Source organism: Wasmannia auropunctata, unplaced genomic scaffold (assembly GCF_000956235.1).
Source record: "Wasmannia auropunctata unplaced genomic scaffold, wasmannia.A_1.0 LD336095.1, whole genome shotgun sequence".
In the NCBI taxonomy this organism is placed as follows: Eukaryota; Metazoa; Arthropoda; class Insecta; order Hymenoptera; family Formicidae; genus Wasmannia; species Wasmannia auropunctata.
Genome location: NW_012026795.1, coordinates 2,511,765 through 2,531,597, shown reverse-complemented (window position 1 = coordinate 2,531,597; position 19,833 = coordinate 2,511,765). Strand labels below are relative to the sequence as shown.

Here is a 19,833-nt window from a genome sequence, read left to right as displayed (position 1 = left end):
AGATAATTAAATAGATGTATGATTTATAGCATTACGTAATATTATAATAAGCAAAGTTATTTAATTTAGATTTCTTTCTTATTTTTCTTGGAAAACATCGGCTAAAAACAATGATGACGAGATTTCGAACAAATATATGACGAAGGACGAAGGTGAGACCTGATCTAGCGTCTCTGCTGCACTGAAAGAGAACAAACGAAGAATGTTCCTAGTGCATCGTACAACCGGTCGTACATCAAATCTCGCTGCTGCGAGGCATCAATATGATTTATGATTGGCTAAATATTCATTATTAGAGAATCTTGTAAAAAATAAATTTTTATATCTTCTTATTTTAGATACGAATACATTTGCGTATAAATACCGACATATTCGTGAAAATGTTTCTTTGAAAAATTAGGAAACACCGATCTACATTGAATCTGCATAAATCTGCATAAATCATTTTGTAAATTCAGATGTTGGAGAAATTAATTGTGAGAACCTATTGCGTACTTTCAACGGAAGTTTTAGGAGGAAGCGATGGCAGCGAACTGACATTGATAACCGATGGGTGACTTTCGCCGGAGTGGTTTAACATCTCGTTTCATATAGCCTAGATGCGTTCGTATACAAGGCAGCCTGTAATTAGCGGTCGCCCCGGTGGCGATCTAATGCATTTCCACGAGTAAATTATCGAGTGGCGCTACGTAGATAGAATTAGCCGCGTCGGTCTGTCGGCTGATATCGTTAAATTGCTGCGTTCCTAGAGCAAGGAGTGCATCTTGCTTCTTGTATCATCGTTGTTCATCAGCCTCCGCTCCGTTCGGATTATAAATAAATATACCAGGTCACCCTCTCGATCGCACCGTCAAAGTATAAGAAATAATTTTTCATGCGCTAACAGAACATTCTTCTGCAAGGTAACGACCACTGTCTTGCGAGAACCCGTATAGGCAGCAGAGTGTAAATAGACACAGAGAATTTGAAATTACGGTAAAATCAAAGTTTAATATTTTATTTTAATTTGAATAAATTCTTCAAATTGGGACGTAAACCAGTGAGAAAAGACCGTCAATTCGATGTCAAATTATCACTGGGAAAGTAAGAATTAACAGTGTTAATAGCATGTCTTACAAGCACTCGCTTTATGTAAAATAATACATGTAAAATATACATATGTTCTAAATTATTTTACATTAAACCGTGGTTATAAATATCTATAAAGTTTATTATATTTAGACAACATATTTATACTCAAAATAACATATTTATATAAAAAAAATGTGTATATAATACATTCCAGAATGTTTGAAAAATATTTCGATAAAAAAATCATCAGAGAAAGGAACGGTGTGGCTAGTATTTTGTTACAAGCAATAGCGATTATGGTAAAGTATCTGTTTAAACTACTTGATTATAGTTATCCCTGTGTAATATGGCGTTAATTAACAAGATTTAAATATTTATCAGATCCTCTCTCGACGCATTCAAATGCCACGCAACGATTCGATGTAATACGGTGATTATAGCATGGCAAGTGGAGCTAATTGCACTACTCGTATAGCTACCTGCTTTTTTGCCGCTCGCAGTGTCATTGACTCGATGACACCATTCATCGGGATCATTAACGTTGCGTCATAATTGGTCGATTCAGGCGATAACGATCGGTGTGTGTGCTTTCAGCATCAAACAACGTGCCTGCAAACGCTTTGATGCCTTGCGAACGCGAGCTTTCGTCGACTCGATGCGATACGGCAGCTCGCGGATCACCGTCGTTTCAGCAAGAATCGTTATTTTGAGCAGCAGATGCGTATTTTATGCCTAAAATCACACTTTCTGCGCCATTAATTAGACTCGGTAACCGTGACACGCTGCGTTCTATGTAGCCCTATACACGACCAAATCTCCTCGACCTCGCATTATGCAATTCTTTGAGAAATACATGGACCCGTCACGCGGTTGCTCTAATTTTTGCGAGACACCCGGGGAGACTGTTATTTATTAACGCGCGGAAATAAACGCGCAATTCATTCACGCTAATGGCATCTGGTGCATTCATAAGTTATCGGCAAAATCCGCTTCACACCGCCGCGCAATGAGCAACGATTTAATATTAGGCGCTGATCTATACACGCCCGCGTGCACTCTGTTACGTAATAATTGGTGAGAAGAGCAAAATTTTTGCGCAAATTATTACGGCCGGCTTAACGGCGGGAACGTGATTTCGCAACTATTACGATCAATTCTTAGGTATAATACCTACGTCGCGTTAAATGGCTTTTTAAACACTATGGAAATGTGCACCACGTACGCGATATCCCGATATCGCTCGGATTCGTTTCTCCGTAGAATCTCAACGTATAGTATAATGATGCCATAAATCAGCGCCGAGAAACCTTAATCGAGTTTTTCTTAAAATGTTATTTGCCATTAACCGCGAAACTCTCACTCGTACAGCTGCACCTATATTTACGATATTCACAGTTAAAAAATCTATACATTAGGCGGTGTTGTAATACAAACGTTGCTAAAGGCTTATACGATGTGAATAATCCGTCTGATAACTTCAGTGCGAAAAAAATTTACTAATGTACAATATAAATTGCAGAAGTAGCATACAATAAATACACGGAAAGAACAATTTTGCTGAATCCAGATCTGAAAATAATTTTTGTCAATAATCAAAATAATTTTGTGTAAAAGTCAAAGTGATTGCTAAAATATCAAAACGTATTATAACAATACTTATCAGTTTTAACATTCCAACAAATTATTTTGATGATTCAACAAAAAATTATTTTCAGATCTGTTTTTAGCAAAATTTTCAGATCTTTCAACAAAATCGTCCTTTTCGTGTAAGTTTATCTAATTGACGTTTCTTATTTGCACTAAATACAGATACATATTAATTTAGTGGCATTTAATGTATGTATATTTGCTTCGCTAGACGTTTACATGCTAACATTAAACGCTAACATTAAATGACGAATGTCTCTTGCAAGAGCGCGCAACGGCATTAACCGCGGGAACATAAGTATAAAATTATGCGTAAATAAATATTTAATAAATACTAGATAACGAAGAGCGCGCAATTGAGATCTCACTCGTATATCTGCGTCGTTCTCGTGGCCGAGTCTCGACTCGCGCGACAGCGATACATCTTCATTCCGATCATTGATCGTGGCAGAATAAGGTCTCTGTGGCACGAAGTCTCTGCCGCGCGAAAATGTAGTCATAAACGTCGTGGGAATTTCTAAATGGTACTCTTCGAATGCTGCACATCGCGATGCGTAATGTATAGCATTATAATTAATTGGTACGACGCTTTGTGCGGAATACACCGCGAAAGAATTCTTTCCACGATCCAATCGCTTAAAAAAGGCTCTTCTTTCCACGGCGGGAACCCCAGAGCAACGATCGCCTTTCAATAAAACCCAGCGGTTACTCGTTGAGACCCCGCGATTCACGGGAATCATGCCTGCTAGTAATTTTACGTTATCGCTAATGCGACGGTACACTGTGGTTAGCGTGTTATCGCTAGTCCGTCCCCTTCTAGCTTTTTAAATACCGCTACCGGACCTGTTCTTCTATCATCATCCGCGTAAGGGATACGCTTATGATATCCATCGACAAAATGAGAAGGTCCCCCTCATCCTAATCTTAATCAGACAATTTAGAAAACAGAAATTTGCTGATTGTATTCTTATCTAAATGTTTGAGGAACTTCGGATAACTATTATTTTCAATTAAGATAAATCGCTTGTTTTAATTGAAACAAAAAGATTTATTTATACGAAATTTACTTAACTGCAGGACTTCACATGTATAATATAAAGTTTATTAGTTTTTGTTGGTAAGATTTTAATACCTCTGCATTGGAAAATAATTCTACAATCATTTTAGAAAATCTAAAATAATAAGTAAGCAAGATATATACTGTAAGATACAGTGTAAATTAATTTTCTAAGGGAAGAGATATGAGTGTAAAGATATATTCTATTATGAGTTGAAGATTCTCGTACAGACAAAATAGATAAGTTTATTAAAAAGTCTATTAAAAAGAGACCCTTTGAGTTATAACATAAGAAGATAATTTAAAAGATTGATACAATCGAATGTGTATGCTATCGAATGCTAATAGACGACTAAAGCGAAATCAAATCAATTGATATTAGAATAATGCTGAAGCGAAACACGCAATCGTGAATCGCATAAATTAATCCCCTACCCTTTACCCTATCTTTTCCCCCATCCCGCCCCACCTTTCACCCTCCCCCACACGCATCTATTATTAATTCGCAACTCCCTCATAAAGATTAAGGTTCAGGAACTCACTGCGACTTGCCCGGTGAATTATGTAGTCGGGTGCCACCGGCGCCGATGTTTAAAGGCGGCTATCACGGACAGATTTACGCATAATTCCAGCGTGTAATTCCGCGCTTTTAACGAGGTAACGGTCGGGCCGTGCGTCACTCTTAATCCGCCGTGTCTGGTAAATGCCTTTTAATCGTGATCTTACGTCGCGATCTGGCTCGCGTCGAAGCGACGCTAATACTCTCTAACAAGCATTTTTTAATGGACTCGCCTATCGTACGTATAGTCGCTTTCCGCGGTTGTCCTAAAATATTGCGCGCCTCGATCGCTATCGCGAATTAATGAACGGCAAAACGGAGAAACGGCCCACTCCTTGAAAAGTGCTGTGCTTCTCTAATATTAAATAGAGCATAATTATTTTCCTTTCTCGGAAGAATATAATCTTGCATCTTATCGAAATGAAATCACCGATAGAAACTGCAATAGCACACGGAGCAACCGTAAAACTATAATATATGTAAATCGATAATAGCTTCTAAGAGGAACTAATATACTTTTTTCTTAATTTGATGCTATAAGCGCTATAAGCTTTCACTTCTACATTTATTTTATTCTGTCCCGCCGAGCATCGCTCCAGGTGACAAATAAATTGCGTTATTGCGTCAATGGTTGTACGAGGAAATTGGCGAAACCTATTGCGGGTGGCAGAATGCACAATTTCCGTTTCAGAAGATAATGTCAGCCCTTCCGAACCGCGTGACCGATGCATTGAATCACGAGCGATCAATCGATCGCGAGACCCGTGTTATTTGGAAAATTACTCGCACCGGCTTGGCTCAAGATCCGGTCAGTATCTTACAATAACGACATATTGTTACGACGTAGAATACGGAAGCCTTCCGGCAAATGTGTAACTTGTCAACACAATAGTGCAATACCTGCATTTGATTTTTACTCCAGTTCTGATTAGCGGGCAATTATCTCGTTAATCGCGTGCCTCGCAATTTCCCGCGAGGCATGGCGCAACCGTAGATAATTGCGATATTTGAAACGGTATTTTAAATATTTGCCACATGGTTGTCAGATAATAAACTTTACAAATATTTCACAGATCGTAAAACATAATGAACGTAACGTTAATAAAATTTAATATCAATAAACTTTTTAAAGATAGCGCATCCCATGATTGTTCTTCGAAACGGCTGCGGTGAAAAAATCGGGATAGACGCGATTAATTAGTTACTAAACCAAAGTTAATTTCAATGCACATATAGCATGGAATAGATCTTAAACTATATACATGACACGAAATAAAGTCGAAGACTGTGCTACTCACCGGAAATATCCGTAATCTGAGAGATGACATGATTTTCGAATGTGCAATTTTTTAGAGAATAAAGCCCCTGCTGCAGCAGTCTCGGAAAGTGGATGTAGCACGGACTTGCACCCTTTGAGTATATAGATACCTTTCTCTCTCGCACACATCTTGGACACAGTTTTCGAGCCAACATTCCCCCTCCATGTCTATATACTCAAAGCTTGCACCACATATTGTATATACCCGCGATGCAAAAAAATGGATGTTGCTATGTAGTTTACATCCACTTTTTCAGAGGGCGTTAGTGCGCGTGGGCATATAGCCGCTCTCATGCTTCTCTCCGCCGCTGCCCATGGTATCTTCAAAGAATGGCCTTTGCGATGCGGAATCTGCGAGTTTTGTGTAAAATATATAATGCGACCGCGGGGACGACGTATTGTACCCTCCGGCGACCCATCGGCCGAATAACGTTCGTTCAATCAGCGCAAAAATATCGCTACAGTACCGAAAGTGAGCACGACCATAACCTCCATCTGAAAGCATGGGACTCCTTTCTTGCTATTAGAATCATTTTAATCGCAGATCACACGTGTCGTCACCGAGGACGGAAATAAATAATATCGATATTTAATAAAAATTTACGTGAACAAGTGGAACTGTCAATTTTAATTGATTATTCTTGCATCTCGAATGTAATCCATATTGCACATGCCAATTAAAAATGATATTAGGCCCTCGCTTTGACGGGGTGAATAGGCTTGTTATCTCCATATATATGTATATTTAAAAGTGTGGGATGTGTGTTTATTTTATGTGTGAAATTTTTTGTTTTGTCTTCAGCAACGGATCGTCCGAAAATCACTAGTAACTTAACTAACATACAGTCGTCGATAAACGAAGCTGACACATTGGGACAGGAAGCGGCAGCTCCCAAGAAGCAGAGTGAACAACAAAAGGAGGATGAAGAAGAGAAGGCGAATCGTGAAAGGTCGAAGAGAATGATGAACTATGGGTTTGCAGCGTTTGGTGTGTTTATGGGCATTGGCTTCACTTATTTAGTATACGAATTAGGAAGACCTAACTATGACGAACATGGGAATGTCATCGAGGATGAATTTTCCAATTTGCCGTTCTTTGAACAGATCTACAAGAGGGTCAAGAGAGAGCTTAATTATTACACAAGAGTACGACACTTTTATTATTAACTGTATCTATACTTGTAACATATGTGTATATTGCTTTATTATATCAAGTGAAGTGTAATAAGGCGATACACGAAAAGCTGTGTAAAATAAGTGTAGTCTTCTATGTTGAATGCTTCATGCATAGTATTTTTAACTTCAGAATTATTTAGCATGTGAGTTACATATCAGATGATATATCTTATGATTTTTATTGTGTTTACAGTTAGTACAGGAACCCAGTAGGGAAAAGTTGTTACCTGATCCATTGAAACATCCATATATTCAGCCACCATATACTCTAGTTTTGGAATTCACAGATCTCCTTGTGCATCCAGATTGGACAGTAAGTATTTAATCTCTTGAGTTTTATATATATATATATATACTGTATTAGAAAGATGAACTACGAATATTTAAAAAATAATTTTACATTTGCAATATATGATCTAAAAATATAGAATTTATAGAAATAATAGAACTTTATAAAATTTGGAATGTAAAATTATTTTTTTGTTATTCATACTTTACTAATACAGTTATGTGTGTATGTATGTATATATGTGATGCATTCCTTATGAGAGAACAATGTCACATATATGTAATCTAGAATTATTATTTGAAATATAGGATCTAGAAATATAGAATTTATAGAATTATAATTTACAGAAATATAGAAATTATAAAATTTGGAAAATATAAAATTATTTTTTGAATATTCATAGTTTCTCTTTCTAATACAGTCTATGTATAATAGAACATGAATACATAACATTTATTATATTGATTATATTTATTATATAAAACTAACAATAAACATTAGTTTAATACTTGATATTATATGTGAATACAATGTTTTATTTGTAGTATCAGACTGGATGGAGATTTAAAAAGCGACCTGGAGTGGACCAGTTTTTAGAAGCAGTTGCCCCACCACAATTTGAGATTGTAATTTACACGGCTGAACAAGGAATGGTATGGTATAATTGTAGTCTTCAATTTTTTTAAATTCCATTTTATTTTGAATGCATTTGATAAAAATAAGATTTATACGTGTAAGAAAATATAATATCCGTCTATTTCAATTACAGACAGTATTCCCTATTTTGGATGCACTCGATCCAAATGGATACATAATGTACAGATTAGTTAGAGATGCTACACGTTTTGTGGACGGACATCATGTTAAAGATCTAGGAGCTCTCAATCGTGATCCTAGTAAAGTAACTGTTATCGCATTTTTTCTTTTTATTATATTTGTAAAGAGTTTTTACAATTATTACTATATCATTATGATTACAGGTTATTGTTATTGATTGGAATGAAGAGAGCGTGAAGTTAAATCCAGAAAATGCATTTAAACTTCCTCGATGGAAGGGTAACGATGACGACACTACATTGTATGACTTGGCGGCATTCCTCAAAAGTAAGATTAATCATCCAATTATTTACCTTCAAAATTTTCTAGCATTATTGCTATCATACATTTTTAAGTTATAAATATCAATAATGTTTCTAATCTCTATTGAATGATAACAAAAATTTAATTTTCTTCCATAGCGATATTAACATCAAATGTGCAAGATGTGCGAGACGTACTGAATTATTATAGACAATTTGATAATCCATTGGAAATGTTTAAAGAAAATCGACGAAAATTTCTGGTAAGTTATAAAATGTAGAAATGTTTAATCGAATATTTGATGTTATATTATTATGATGATTATTGGCAGATGCAAATGGAGGAAGAACAAAATAAGCAACAAGACAACAAAGTGCTTATCTCGAGGTGGAAACCATCTTTCCGGAACCGCTAGTCAAAATAAAATTACATGAAAATTTTAAACATGTGTATATCATTTACACTACTGACTACATATTCAATCATTTCATCGCAACAGATATTATGCATAATGATTATCGTTTGATTTTTATTACAATAAAATAAACAATGTTCCAAAATTAATTTTATTTATTTATAACAATTTAATACTGTCATTACATAACTTTGGCACATATTAAGTTTAATACTGTGATTACATAACTTTAACACATATTTAAAAAAATATAAATTTGAAATCTATATATTTCTATTCATATAAATTATTACACATATTAAATACGTTTCTTCTTGGTAACTGTCGATTTAACTTTCGGCAACAGCATTTCTTGCAGCATATTGCTGTCGTCTATATAAATAAGATCGTGTTCTTGCGACACACTAATTAATTCTTGAGTATTAATAGGTGTAGGAATGTCTTTGGGTTCATCCTGCAATTGCGTGACAGGATAATTCGAGGTCGAGGCTTCTAACCAGTTCCAAACTTTCTGATGTGACCCTGCTACTACTGGTACGGGTACTTCTTCGCGCATATCCCAAACTGCAAGAAGTTCTGGTGCTAATAGATCTATGTACGATCCCAACGCAGCTAACGACTGCTTCCAAGTTGGCTCAAAATCGTCGTCTGCATTCTCTTCAACGGACTTCAAACGTGGATCGAGCGTTTTATTCGTGAAATCTGTAAAAATATTTTCATTACTCGTGTTACTTTTCAGTTCAAAGTATATTTAAATTAAAAAATTGAAATATATATTCCCTTACTCTCATATATGTATTGCATATTACACTTGTCGGTAAAAGATAAGGGCGCTAGTTGCTCAGCTTGGGCTGATAAAGCTTTTTCCCACATGTCTAGTGCATAACAAGCTTTGCTATTTATGGGAGAATATTTGTCCAATACGTTTTCATGTGTTACGCATTGATAAAATATATCACCTGGAAATATCAGAAAGATATGTATGTGTTTAGGCATAATATATTCTAAGATGTTGATACATAAAATATTTTATGATAGAATATCATATAATTATACCAATAGAGTTTTGAACAAAGAAAGATACTCCTGCATTCGTTACATTTGTGATTAATGTGCTACCAACATTACACAATTCAAATCTGCTTCGTAAATACGGGTTCAAACACATTCCTTGCGTTTGAGATTTATTTAATGTTTCTGCAATATGTGGAGGCGTAAACGGCAGATTAAAAGAATGCGACTCTTCCTCATTTATCCACATGTTCAAAATTATTGTGTTTTCGCCGGCTTTCTGAGTTGATAGAATAATAATTTCCTTGTCATCGCTGTAAAAAATATGCGATATGATTGTGATTACAATGGCAATTAGTTGTTATAATTAAAATTCTTATTTGATATTATTTACTTGTTAGTCACTGCCGCTAACAGTGGAGTATCCTTGAACTGATGCGTCCATTTTTGTCGTACACATTGCTTCGGCGAACGATTATCGCACATTACAAAGGAATGAGAAGTGCCCAAGTATCGACAACAATTGTGTTTGCTCGGTACTTCTATCGATAAACTTTCGCAATTTTCCAAATTAAATTTTGGACACAACGTGATACATGCTCGATCAAGAGAAGTCTGTAAAAAAGTCCAGTGCACTATTAATGTATAAAAAATGGCAAACACATTCTTATTATTAAATGTAGGAAGGAATACTGATATGTGAAATTTGTAATGTAAGAAAATAAATAGATTTATATAAAGTTCGTCAGTTTCTCTTACTCTAGTATCAAGATAATGCAGGCAACATCTGTCCACGTAAATTAAAACGTTTGGATCAGTTTCCTGGAATCTTACGCATCCCCAAGCATCATGCGTGTGAGTTGTACTGTTGTTTTGTCCTACAAAACCACTGCTAATATAATTCCTGGGAACAAAAAAAGATACGCTGAGAAAATAGAACAGGTTGATAGGAAAAAGTTGAAATATAAAGAAATACTTACGCATTATTTATGTCCCATAAGGACAATATTCTTTCTACATTCAGTGTACAGTGATAATTAGTATTGGTTAAACTCAAATCCGCACTCACATATGGTATTTTTGATGCTTGCTTGTGAATCTCATTAAGCAACAAGTGATTCTCAAAATTGGACAGTGTATAAAGAGTACAATGGTCTTTATGCCTTCCTAAAATTCTACCTGAAAATGAATGACAATTATACAAACAACAAACTTAAATATATATGTATTTTATATATGCTGTTATTCATATTTTTTTAAAAATTATAAGATTATCAATACATACATGTGTTGCTAATTTTGCATTGTCGAATTTCATACAGCAATCCATGTAATTTACATTTAGCTGAATTTTGCAGCAACGGCTTCCATACGAAATCTTCCATTGGTACAATATGTGCAGCAACTGAACATATTTTAATAAAATAAGAAAGGGAGGAATTAAAACACAAGAAATTATTATATACATTCATGAACGCACGTTCTATATTCTAATATACCTAAATCTCCCACAAATGGAAAGAGTAGAACATCCCAGCCATTTAGCTGAACGTAGTTTAACGAGCCACCAGTATAGTACCAGTTGTAAGTCTAAAAAGATATTTAACAATAATTAGTTAACGATGATCTGTCGTCATATAATATAGAATTTATTATTCTTCTGCATTTTGCAACAACAGTAGATGCAATTTGTTAAACATACCCCTTCAAAATAAGAATCCGGATCCATATCAAGCAATTCTGCTATGTCTGCGATATATCTAGGTACATTTGCGCTATATCCGTTACTTCCTCTCTTCCACTTTATGCTCTTTTTGTGTACTACTTTAAATTCTAGAATACATTTCGTCAACTTAGTATCAAATATAAAAAAGTTATTAAATCTTTTATATATATATGTATAACCTTTCTTGTGCTTCTCGTAGTATTTTATTATTCTATTTATGTCATCCTTTAGATGGCTCTTCAAAGTTAAGAGTTGCAAGGCTGGATCTACTTCACTAAGCACTGCAAAGTATTTAAAGGAAAAAATTCTAATTATGTTTAATAAAATTACAATATTATAAAGTCTACAAAATAAATGCTTTTGAAAACCATAAACGAATTGAGAAGCGCTTTAAAATTAAATACCGTTAAGTACACTAAAAAAATAAACAAAAAGAATAAAGTTACGTTCCAACAAAACTCACAAAGATTTCACCTCATATCAGCATTGTCGCAATTACCTGTTCTCGATAATTTTGCCGGTGGCAATAGTGGCTTTGGTAAGTCACAATTGTATGGAAAATCTTGATAGAGCCCTTGTACATTTTCCTCATTCCATTCTTCAATACATGGTGATCTATTCAAGTTGTAACCTGGCATTACATGATGTGGATAATTCTTTAAAAACGCCATACTCAGTTTATTCAACAGATTGTTTTCAGCACGTTTAAATGCCTTCGACTTTAATTCTTGTTCCCTCATGACTCAATCAAGTCAGTACACTCGGTCGCTTCCAGAATTAAATGTACAATTTCATAAATAAATTTGTTTCATTTATGAAACAGCAGGGGAAGTCCTCTTTTTTCTTCTGTGTATCTATAATATTACAATAGGTATCTATAATATTACAATAACAACATATCACTTTTAAGAAATGGAGTGTGAAATATTTTGGATATTTGTCACAGTAGCAATGAACAAATAAATATTGATGGAATATATGAATTGTATGATTAATATATATATATATTGATTTCTTCTTTTTTTATTTATAGGCACTACCACTGTCTTTAGACGAAAACAACTCGGAAATAATTAATAGATTGATAAAGAATCAATTCCCTAAATCCCCACGTGTGTACGTACTATGTATGATTAATATATATAGATTGATTTCTTCTACTTTTTTTATTTATTTATAGGCACTGCCACCGCCTTCCAACCAAGACAACTCGGAAATAATTAATAAATTGGTATAGAATCAATCTCCACATGTGTAGTATCTAAAAAAAAGTCTGGACGCCGTGGATATGCCCGTGTTTTAGTACGTCTGGTGACCACGTCTGGTCATGTCTATCAGCGCCTCTATGTGCACAAAATGTGCGCATTAAACTATGTAGTCTACAAAAGCCTCTTTAGCTGGCCTTATAACAGGCTGCACTAATTCACAGTTTATCTTTCTTTTCTACATTAGAAGAAGAAAGATAAACTCTGAACTAGTGCAGCCAGTTCAGTTATAAAGAACAAGCCTATGGATATTTCCACGGGTAACACAGTTTTTTATTTTATTCCGTTCATTATTATATTAAAGAAAGTATTAAAAATGTAAAAAAAAAGCGTCTATAATATTTATAATATCTACATTTAATGTATGTGTATTATTAAATTCGTTACTGAATAAATTAAATTTTATATATTTAATTAATTTTAACTAATTATTTATCCATAAGACGTAACATAACAAATAATAAAGCCGTTCGCTATAATTTGATAGATAGTATAGGTAAAAAACGAGCACATAAAAATGTAAAAATAAATTAATAGATAACACATAATATTAAAATTAAAGAAACGTACATTTCGACTTTATTTATTAATCTTAAATAAATTACATAAAATAAAAGAATATATAATAACAAAAATTAAGGAACTATAACAATAATTACAGATTCAGAGAATCGCATCAAAAGTCAGGCGCATAAAGTCAAATCAAATACATGCATATATAGGTAAAAATATAAATTATCAAAGTATATTTATAAAAGTCAGTGCAGTAAATAAAAATTGAACCATTTTCACGTTCGGAAAAAGGTGGAGTCCAAAGTATAAAATTAAGATCTTATCCGTGTCAGTTTAAAATGTGCATACGCTGAAATTATATTAGAATTACATTCAATTGATTTTTCAATTTTATGATGATGCTATATTAGCATTAAACATTGTAAAGAACTTACAGTTGCGCTTGCCTCTATATTTGTATATTATGTATGTACATTATAGCAGTCTGATTGAAATTACCGCGTTGACATGAATATGCGTGTTAACACTTCTTTTCTTCTATGACAGACTCATTTGTATATGTTTTCGTTATCGAATTAAATTCGCTGCAAAAGACACAAACATCGGCAAAGGACGAAAGGTAAGTAAGGTAAACACAGACGAGAAACGTTTGTTTTTGGCGAGGAAGAGATTAGTATTCGATGAGAGCCGACACAGAGCAGACTCAACGCTATTCCTTCTGACAGATTATCTGCAATTGCGTGTTATATAATTCTTATCAAACAAGCAACGTTTTATATTATATATACATCTGTGTTTTTTCCATTAAGAAGAAAACAAAATTTTATTAAATTAAAATTCAAGAAAAGAAGTGGAAAAGAAAATAATGGAAAGTAAAAGTGAAACTATAGATCAAAGCTTAAGTGAAGAAGATTATGGCTTGCCATTTTTTTATAATGTGATCTCCGTAGTGAAACGACAATGCTCGCGGTTTCAACATTACAAATGGGTATTACAAATTTTATTAATCATAATTTCAAAGCTCAACTATACTCAATATACAGAACATATCGATTCAAATGATACATACGACAATATTTCCATATTTTGAACAGTTTTTTCAGAAATGTATAGAGAAATACCTAATATTATTCCTCTTTCCGATTTAAATGATAACTCAATCTATCGAATAAAAATATTATTTGCAGTACTCGATGTACCACGTACATTCGGAAATTGGATAAATTACGCTAATTTAGTATTTTATTTTATAGAACATAATTGAAAAAGGTTCCATAAAGACACCTCAAAGTGAAAGAAGAAATTTCTCGCTTGAATTAATCGATTCGGCACTGTCTCAAATAAAAAAACACATTGTGACAACAAAATGCACTAAAGTAATAAATACTATAAAATCTTTTTAATTTAATTCTATTTAGATGTTGTAATTTTAACAAAATTGTCAAAAACTGAAAGTATATGCACGAAGTAAAATCAAAAGTACAAATAATTTGATATTAAATTTTTATAGCTTTAATAATCTCGTAGATTCTGAAATTTAAAAGTAGACAAAAATGAACAAAAACAATATAAAAGCATATCTTTCAATTTTTCGTGTTAATAAGTGATTTAAAAAATTTAACTCTAAATTGAAATAAATTACATGCAATATATTATATGCAATAAAATACAAATTGAAAATTTGTTTTAAGTAATGATTTGCTCGTTTTTTTTTGCAAATAACGCATGAAACGTGGCATTAACTCACGCACTGTAATGTAAATTATTCAAAATTTAAGAGCGACCTTCAACGAAATACGGTTATTTCAGAGTTCATTTCTCAGCAATACGGAAAATAAAACCCCTATCAAAATCTTTATCAAAGATGAAGCTTTCCAGTCAATGGGTAGTGTTAAAACACGAGGTGTGATTTACACTCTTCTACAGCTGTCAGACGCACAGAGAGAAAAAGGAGTAATTGCAGCCTCAACGGGCAGCTTCGCTACTATTCTCTGTCATTATGGACACGAATTGAACGTACCAGTGACAGTGGTGATGCCGAAATCAGCGGCGACTGAAGATTTGAATTTTTGCCAATCAATAGCAGCAAGATGTAAAACTAATAGATGTCCAAGTTGTGTGAAAAAACAAATAAAAGTGATTACCCGCGGTAATATGACAGCAGCGTTTAAGCTTGCTTTACATATTGCCAAGGAGGACGGCTTGTATTATCTTGATGGGTACTCTTTTTTTAGTAAAATTTCAATTAAGTTAAAACCAGGATTGGGAAAGTTACTTAAAAAAAAGATAAACTTTTATTACTGTTATCGTTATTCAATAATTTCTCTAAAAATAACTCGTTATCTTCACTTCACCTAATAACTAACGAGTCGTTATTATTTTCATTACCTTTCCTTATTATTAATGTAGAATACCGATATTATATACGAATTTCTACGATAAAAGCAAACAGGAAGTGTTATAAAATTCCAACATCTTTGTATATACATTGTATAAAGAAAAATATAAAAAAAACAAATTGTAACCAAAGTGTAGCCGATTAATTTTGGGACTTTGTAAAAACGACAACTTGGTTGCCTACGTAACTAAAAAATCGATTTTTAGCATCAATGGTACAAGATTCTTTTAAGAATAACATTTCATATCCATCAAAAAACAAATAGAAATTATACAAATACATATAGGTTTAAAATGTTTAAAATAATCTTTAAATTGTTGTTTTTACCGATAAAATGTAATTATGTTAACGTTAAGATTACAGATAAATAAAACGTCGTTATCAATTTATTATAAAAAAATGTATATTAACTACAACTGTATAACAGTAGTGAAATTACAAGTAATGCGTTTCTCGCCAATAATAGCTAAAAACGCATTCTCATTATAAAATAATATTTTCATTAATTGTTTTCACTTCCTGTATGCAATAGATTTAAATTAATTTTTCAGAAATTGATTAAACTGAAGGATTAATTATTACTTAATTAATACTTTTATATGTATACAATATTACCTTATTTTTGTTTCAAAAAAACTTATCTTATTAATAATTTTTTACAAGTTTTTAACCAATATCAAATTTTTTAACGTTTTTTTAATAGAAATGATAATCCAGATATGATCATTGGACAAGCCACGATGGGTTTAGAACTTATAAATCAATTGAGTGACATCGATGCAGTCATACTACCGACAATTATTGATGGTTGCGGATTAACAACGGGTATTGCTACGGTTATTAGAGAACGTAATCCAAATATACGTTATGTTTTTGTAAGTAAACAAATGCTTCTTTATAACTGATAATTGTTAATTATTGTTTTTCATTTAAATTTAATAATTCGTAAAAGAAAATTGCATTCATTTTGAATGGAAATAAAAATTTTATGGATTACATGTAATCTTAATTTTTTAGGAAGTTCAACCTGAAGTTATTGATTGTTTAGTCGAAAATATTAGAAACGAAGATGATTTGCTTCATAAATGGGGCATTTCTGAAATTAAGTATCCGTGGTATCAAGATTTGAATTATCCCAAGGCGGGACATTGGTTCGACGAAACTGTTAAGCCAAATCAAAAGGAAGTTGATAAATATGCTGATGTCTTTAAAACATATTTAAAAAACGACTCCATCAAACCTTATGTAGCAGTTGCTTTATTTCAGCTTCTACATGATATTAAGTATAAGGATAAGTTAAAAAGGTGCTATTTTTTTCTAAATTCAATAATTTTTAATAAAATTTGTTTCTTTTGTATCGGCGCATTTTACGTATTTCATGATAATAAGGCATTCAGTTTCTATTTAGATATGTAGCAATTTAGTATTATAATATAATTTGCTAATATTATATTCTTTTTTATGCGCGCCAGGGTGGTAATATGTCAATTTGGAAAAATAGACTCATCTAAGGACCTCACGGATAAACCAAGTTCGGAACGTTGCACTGCTTGCTCGCTTCACAACTACGGAACGCTGGTTAGAGCTAGGCCCGCTAATATGTCGTGAATGAATCTGAATGGTTGACAATTCATAAGAGAAGACAATCGTTAAAAAATCGAGCATTTATCTTAAGCACTCAAATATAATCTGTAAAATATGACATGCGGAATACATCGCACACTCGAGAGAGAGAGAGAGAGAGAGAGAGAGAGAGAGAGAGAGAATTTAGTGGAATTATCGATTCTCTTACAATTTGTTTCTCTTACAATATATAATGCTGATATATTGTTGAATAGTAATATTATCAAATTAATCAAATTTTCAAATTTATGTGTAAGTTTTATGCAACAGAAGATAAACATAAACTAAGGTATATAATCATAAGACAATTGAAATTAAATTATTCAATTACTTATATACCTTATTTTATTCATCTATCTTTTTTGTAAACTAATGGTAAATATATTTGTGATGCATTGTTTAATACGTTAAAAATATTTTTAATACAGTATATACGTATAATATATTATATACAGTATATGTAAAATATATTATACATTGTATATTGTTTAATGTGTTAGAAATATTATTATATAATTGAACTGCTATAATAATATCAAGATTCCATATCATTTAAAAAGTACATAAGTATATCACCTTAATTTGTCATTAATTAATTTATCATTAAGATTTTAATATTTAGGCAATTTAAACTAATGTAACAGACTAATTCAAATGTAGAAACTCAAAATAATTATACAAATATTATACTTAATGGGAATCGGTATATTCAAATTCGTATTCATTCGTGCTCGTCAAAAGGACTGACTCTCGAATCCGTTGTCAGACCTCACCGAAACTTTTTGAAACAAAATCATAGCGATCGATCTTTACCTTAATCGATATACAAGAAGCGATATCACACAATTAAATGATTCCTTTACACTAACAAATTACTTAAAATAAGTTTACATTTTTATATGTAATTAAGATGTAAGTATATACATGTTCAATTTGTCATTTATATTATACTTAAATTGTCTATAAAAAATGTTTTAAATCTGATTTAAAAACCTTTTGAATTTTGAGAAAAAAGTAAAACCGCCAATATTGTGTGCAAATATTAACGAGGAAACGCAATTAAGTGTTCTCATTTTAATGAACTTTGGATGTACTAAAATATAGACAAAAATAAATGACACGTTTTTTCTTATATTTTATGCTGATTTACACGTTAAGGAAATAAAATCCTTTCCATGAAAAAAATCGATTATTTACTTTCAAAAAATGATTGTTATTAATTAATTTTCCTTAGCGTTTATGTAAAAAAATTCATAAAGTTCTTTACTACTTGGCACGTTATATGAAAAAAACACTTAATTGTGTCTACACTTTAATTGTGGAAAAAAAATTTATAATGCATAATCAACAAAAAGTTTTACTTGTCGAAAAACTATATCACATTTTGTCGGTAAAATAGACAACTTTACAGCAAGGCTTCCCTTCATTTTAATGCAATACTAAATTCATAATTTATTTTTATACAAACGTTTTATAAATAGGCATACACATTTATGACGCAATAATATTTTGTATATTGCTTTTTCTTCATATCATCCTCATGGATAATTAACTTCGGATGATAACAATATAAGTGCAGTTTAATAAATAAAGGTTGAATATTACTGAATTGTATGTAGATACATGTATATTTGTATAAATTTTTTAAATTTTAACAATTCATTATAAGACTGTCAATATAATACTTTCATGAAATTTTTAATTTTCAATACACCTATATAGTATTTTATCAGTGTCTCTTATCAAATACCAACGTTATCTACCGTTAGTAACAAGATTTGTTTTGCATAGGCAATCTTATATACCGCCAAATATATTTTTTTATTTATAATATTACTAATTTAAATATAAGCAAATATTAATCAAGTAATTTTCAAATTACAATTATCTGTGGAAGCCTCTCTAATAAAAGAATATTTTTAAAGTTAATTACATGATTAATTTTTTATCAATAAATTTTACCAAAAACTTTTTTTAGTTTGAGAATAAATGAAAAACATCAATACATTTATAAATTCGGCAAACAATATGTCAATTTTTATAGCAGGTTTGAAATATGTCAAATAATCATATATGTATACATGTGATACATGCATATTTGCAAATTACTTGATTAATAGTTGCGTATGTTTAAATAATATTATTCATAAAAATATATATATACGTATATATTATAAAGGTATAATATAAGATATAATATAAGATAGCATATAGGGATACTGAAATCTGAAAGGTGTCCTAACCGTTTTTAAAAATACGAGTAATACTGCAAATACTATAACACGCAGCTCTTTCGCGCAATTTTCGTCTGAGTGGAAGCTTTTACCGCTTCGTTGGCGAGATTTTCTATAGATTTTTGGAAAGGTTAAGTGTTTGACCTCGACTAGAGTTTACGCGACGTTTGACGCCTCAAAAAGGGCGATGACCAGAATATTATGAGTTTTTATGATTCAAAATTCATTGTGAAATATATTTTGGTTATAAAATTTTATTAAATCACGGCTTAATGTGCGCGATGTATTAAACAGTAATATTATTAATTTTTAGTTAATTGCGTTGTCACATAACTCATTATAATCTTTCACAGTTTTCGAAATTACTAAATGACGTAATGGAATTAACAACTATCGTTAATATTATCAAAAGATAAGAACTTCGCGACAGTTTTGTATTGTTAAAGATGAC

General features: G+C 32.0%; 3 protein-coding genes across 6 annotated transcripts in view; 2 read left to right on the top strand and 1 right to left on the bottom strand.

The window, feature by feature from the left end:
- The first annotated feature begins 5,926 nt into the window (after positions 1-5,926).
- Positions 5,927-8,641, top strand: LOC105462713 (mitochondrial import inner membrane translocase subunit TIM50-C). 2 transcript variants are annotated; one of them, XM_011709530.1, is made up of 8 exons: positions 5,927-6,124; positions 6,455-6,798; positions 7,022-7,141; positions 7,663-7,770; positions 7,887-8,018; positions 8,098-8,221; positions 8,356-8,459; positions 8,529-8,641. In XM_011709530.1, exons 1-8 carry the CDS (start codon positions 5,983-5,985, stop codon positions 8,610-8,612), a joined length of 1,158 nt encoding a protein of 385 aa, XP_011707832.1. In that variant the 5' UTR covers positions 5,927-5,982; the 3' UTR covers positions 8,613-8,641. The 2 variants fall into 2 exon arrangements, with proteins under 2 accessions (XP_011707832.1, XP_011707833.1); XM_011709531.1 differs by lacking the exon at positions 5,927-6,124 and adding an exon at positions 6,181-6,362.
- Positions 8,642-8,749: 108 nt separating this feature from the next.
- The window catches only part of LOC105462711, a 45,004-nt gene continuing 33,920 nt past the window's right edge, over positions 8,750-19,833 (bottom strand). Inside the window, exons 1-12 of one of the 3 annotated variants that reach the window (XM_011709526.1) lie at positions 12,474-12,690; positions 11,849-12,203; positions 11,529-11,630; positions 11,326-11,456; positions 11,123-11,213; positions 10,909-11,028; positions 10,604-10,802; positions 10,383-10,527; positions 10,018-10,238; positions 9,669-9,937; positions 9,398-9,571; positions 8,750-9,314 (exon numbers count right to left, since the gene is read on the bottom strand). In XM_011709526.1, coding sequence (XP_011707828.1) covers positions 8,911-9,314; positions 9,398-9,571; positions 9,669-9,937; positions 10,018-10,238; positions 10,383-10,527; positions 10,604-10,802; positions 10,909-11,028; positions 11,123-11,213; positions 11,326-11,456; positions 11,529-11,630; positions 11,849-12,089 — 2,097 coding nt within the window. In that variant the 5' untranslated portion in view covers positions 12,090-12,203; positions 12,474-12,690 and the 3' untranslated portion in view covers positions 8,750-8,910. Of the gene's footprint in view, positions 9,315-9,397; positions 9,572-9,668; positions 9,938-10,017; positions 10,239-10,382; positions 10,528-10,603; positions 10,803-10,908; positions 11,029-11,122; positions 11,214-11,325; positions 11,457-11,528; positions 11,631-11,848; positions 12,204-12,473; positions 12,691-19,833 lie in introns of those variants that run through there. The other 2 variants (XM_011709528.1, XM_011709527.1) reach the window with 2 other exon arrangements.
- On the top strand, positions 13,806-17,593 carry LOC105462712. Its single transcript, XM_011709529.1, has 6 exons — positions 13,806-14,115; positions 14,381-14,503; positions 14,937-15,346; positions 16,229-16,400; positions 16,543-16,829; positions 16,998-17,593. Exons 1-6 carry the CDS (start codon positions 13,993-13,995, stop codon positions 17,131-17,133), a joined length of 1,251 nt encoding a protein of 416 aa, XP_011707831.1. The 5' UTR covers positions 13,806-13,992; the 3' UTR covers positions 17,134-17,593.

What these genes read in the sequence shown, in the direction of transcription:
- LOC105462713 (XM_011709530.1), top strand. Translation starts at nt 5,983, where the DNA reads ATGGCCTTTGCGATGCGGAATCTGCGAGTTTTGTGTAAAATATATAAT. An exon ending in AGCTTAATTATTACACAAGA is followed by an intron (nt 6,799 to 7,021) that starts GTACGACACTTT and finishes TTGTGTTTACAG; the next exon opens with TTAGTACAGGAACCCAGTAG. An exon ending in ACACGGCTGAACAAGGAATG is followed by an intron (nt 7,771 to 7,886) that starts GTATGGTATAAT and finishes TTTCAATTACAG; the next exon opens with ACAGTATTCCCTATTTTGGA.
- LOC105462712 (XM_011709529.1), top strand. Translation starts at nt 13,993, where the DNA reads ATGGAAAGTAAAAGTGAAACTATAGATCAAAGCTTAAGTGAAGAAGAT. An exon ending in GGTTTCAACATTACAAATGG is followed by an intron (nt 14,116 to 14,380) that starts GTATTACAAATT and finishes TTTATTTTATAG; the next exon opens with AACATAATTGAAAAAGGTTC. An exon ending in CAAATATACGTTATGTTTTT is followed by an intron (nt 16,401 to 16,542) that starts GTAAGTAAACAA and finishes TTAATTTTTTAG; the next exon opens with GAAGTTCAACCTGAAGTTAT.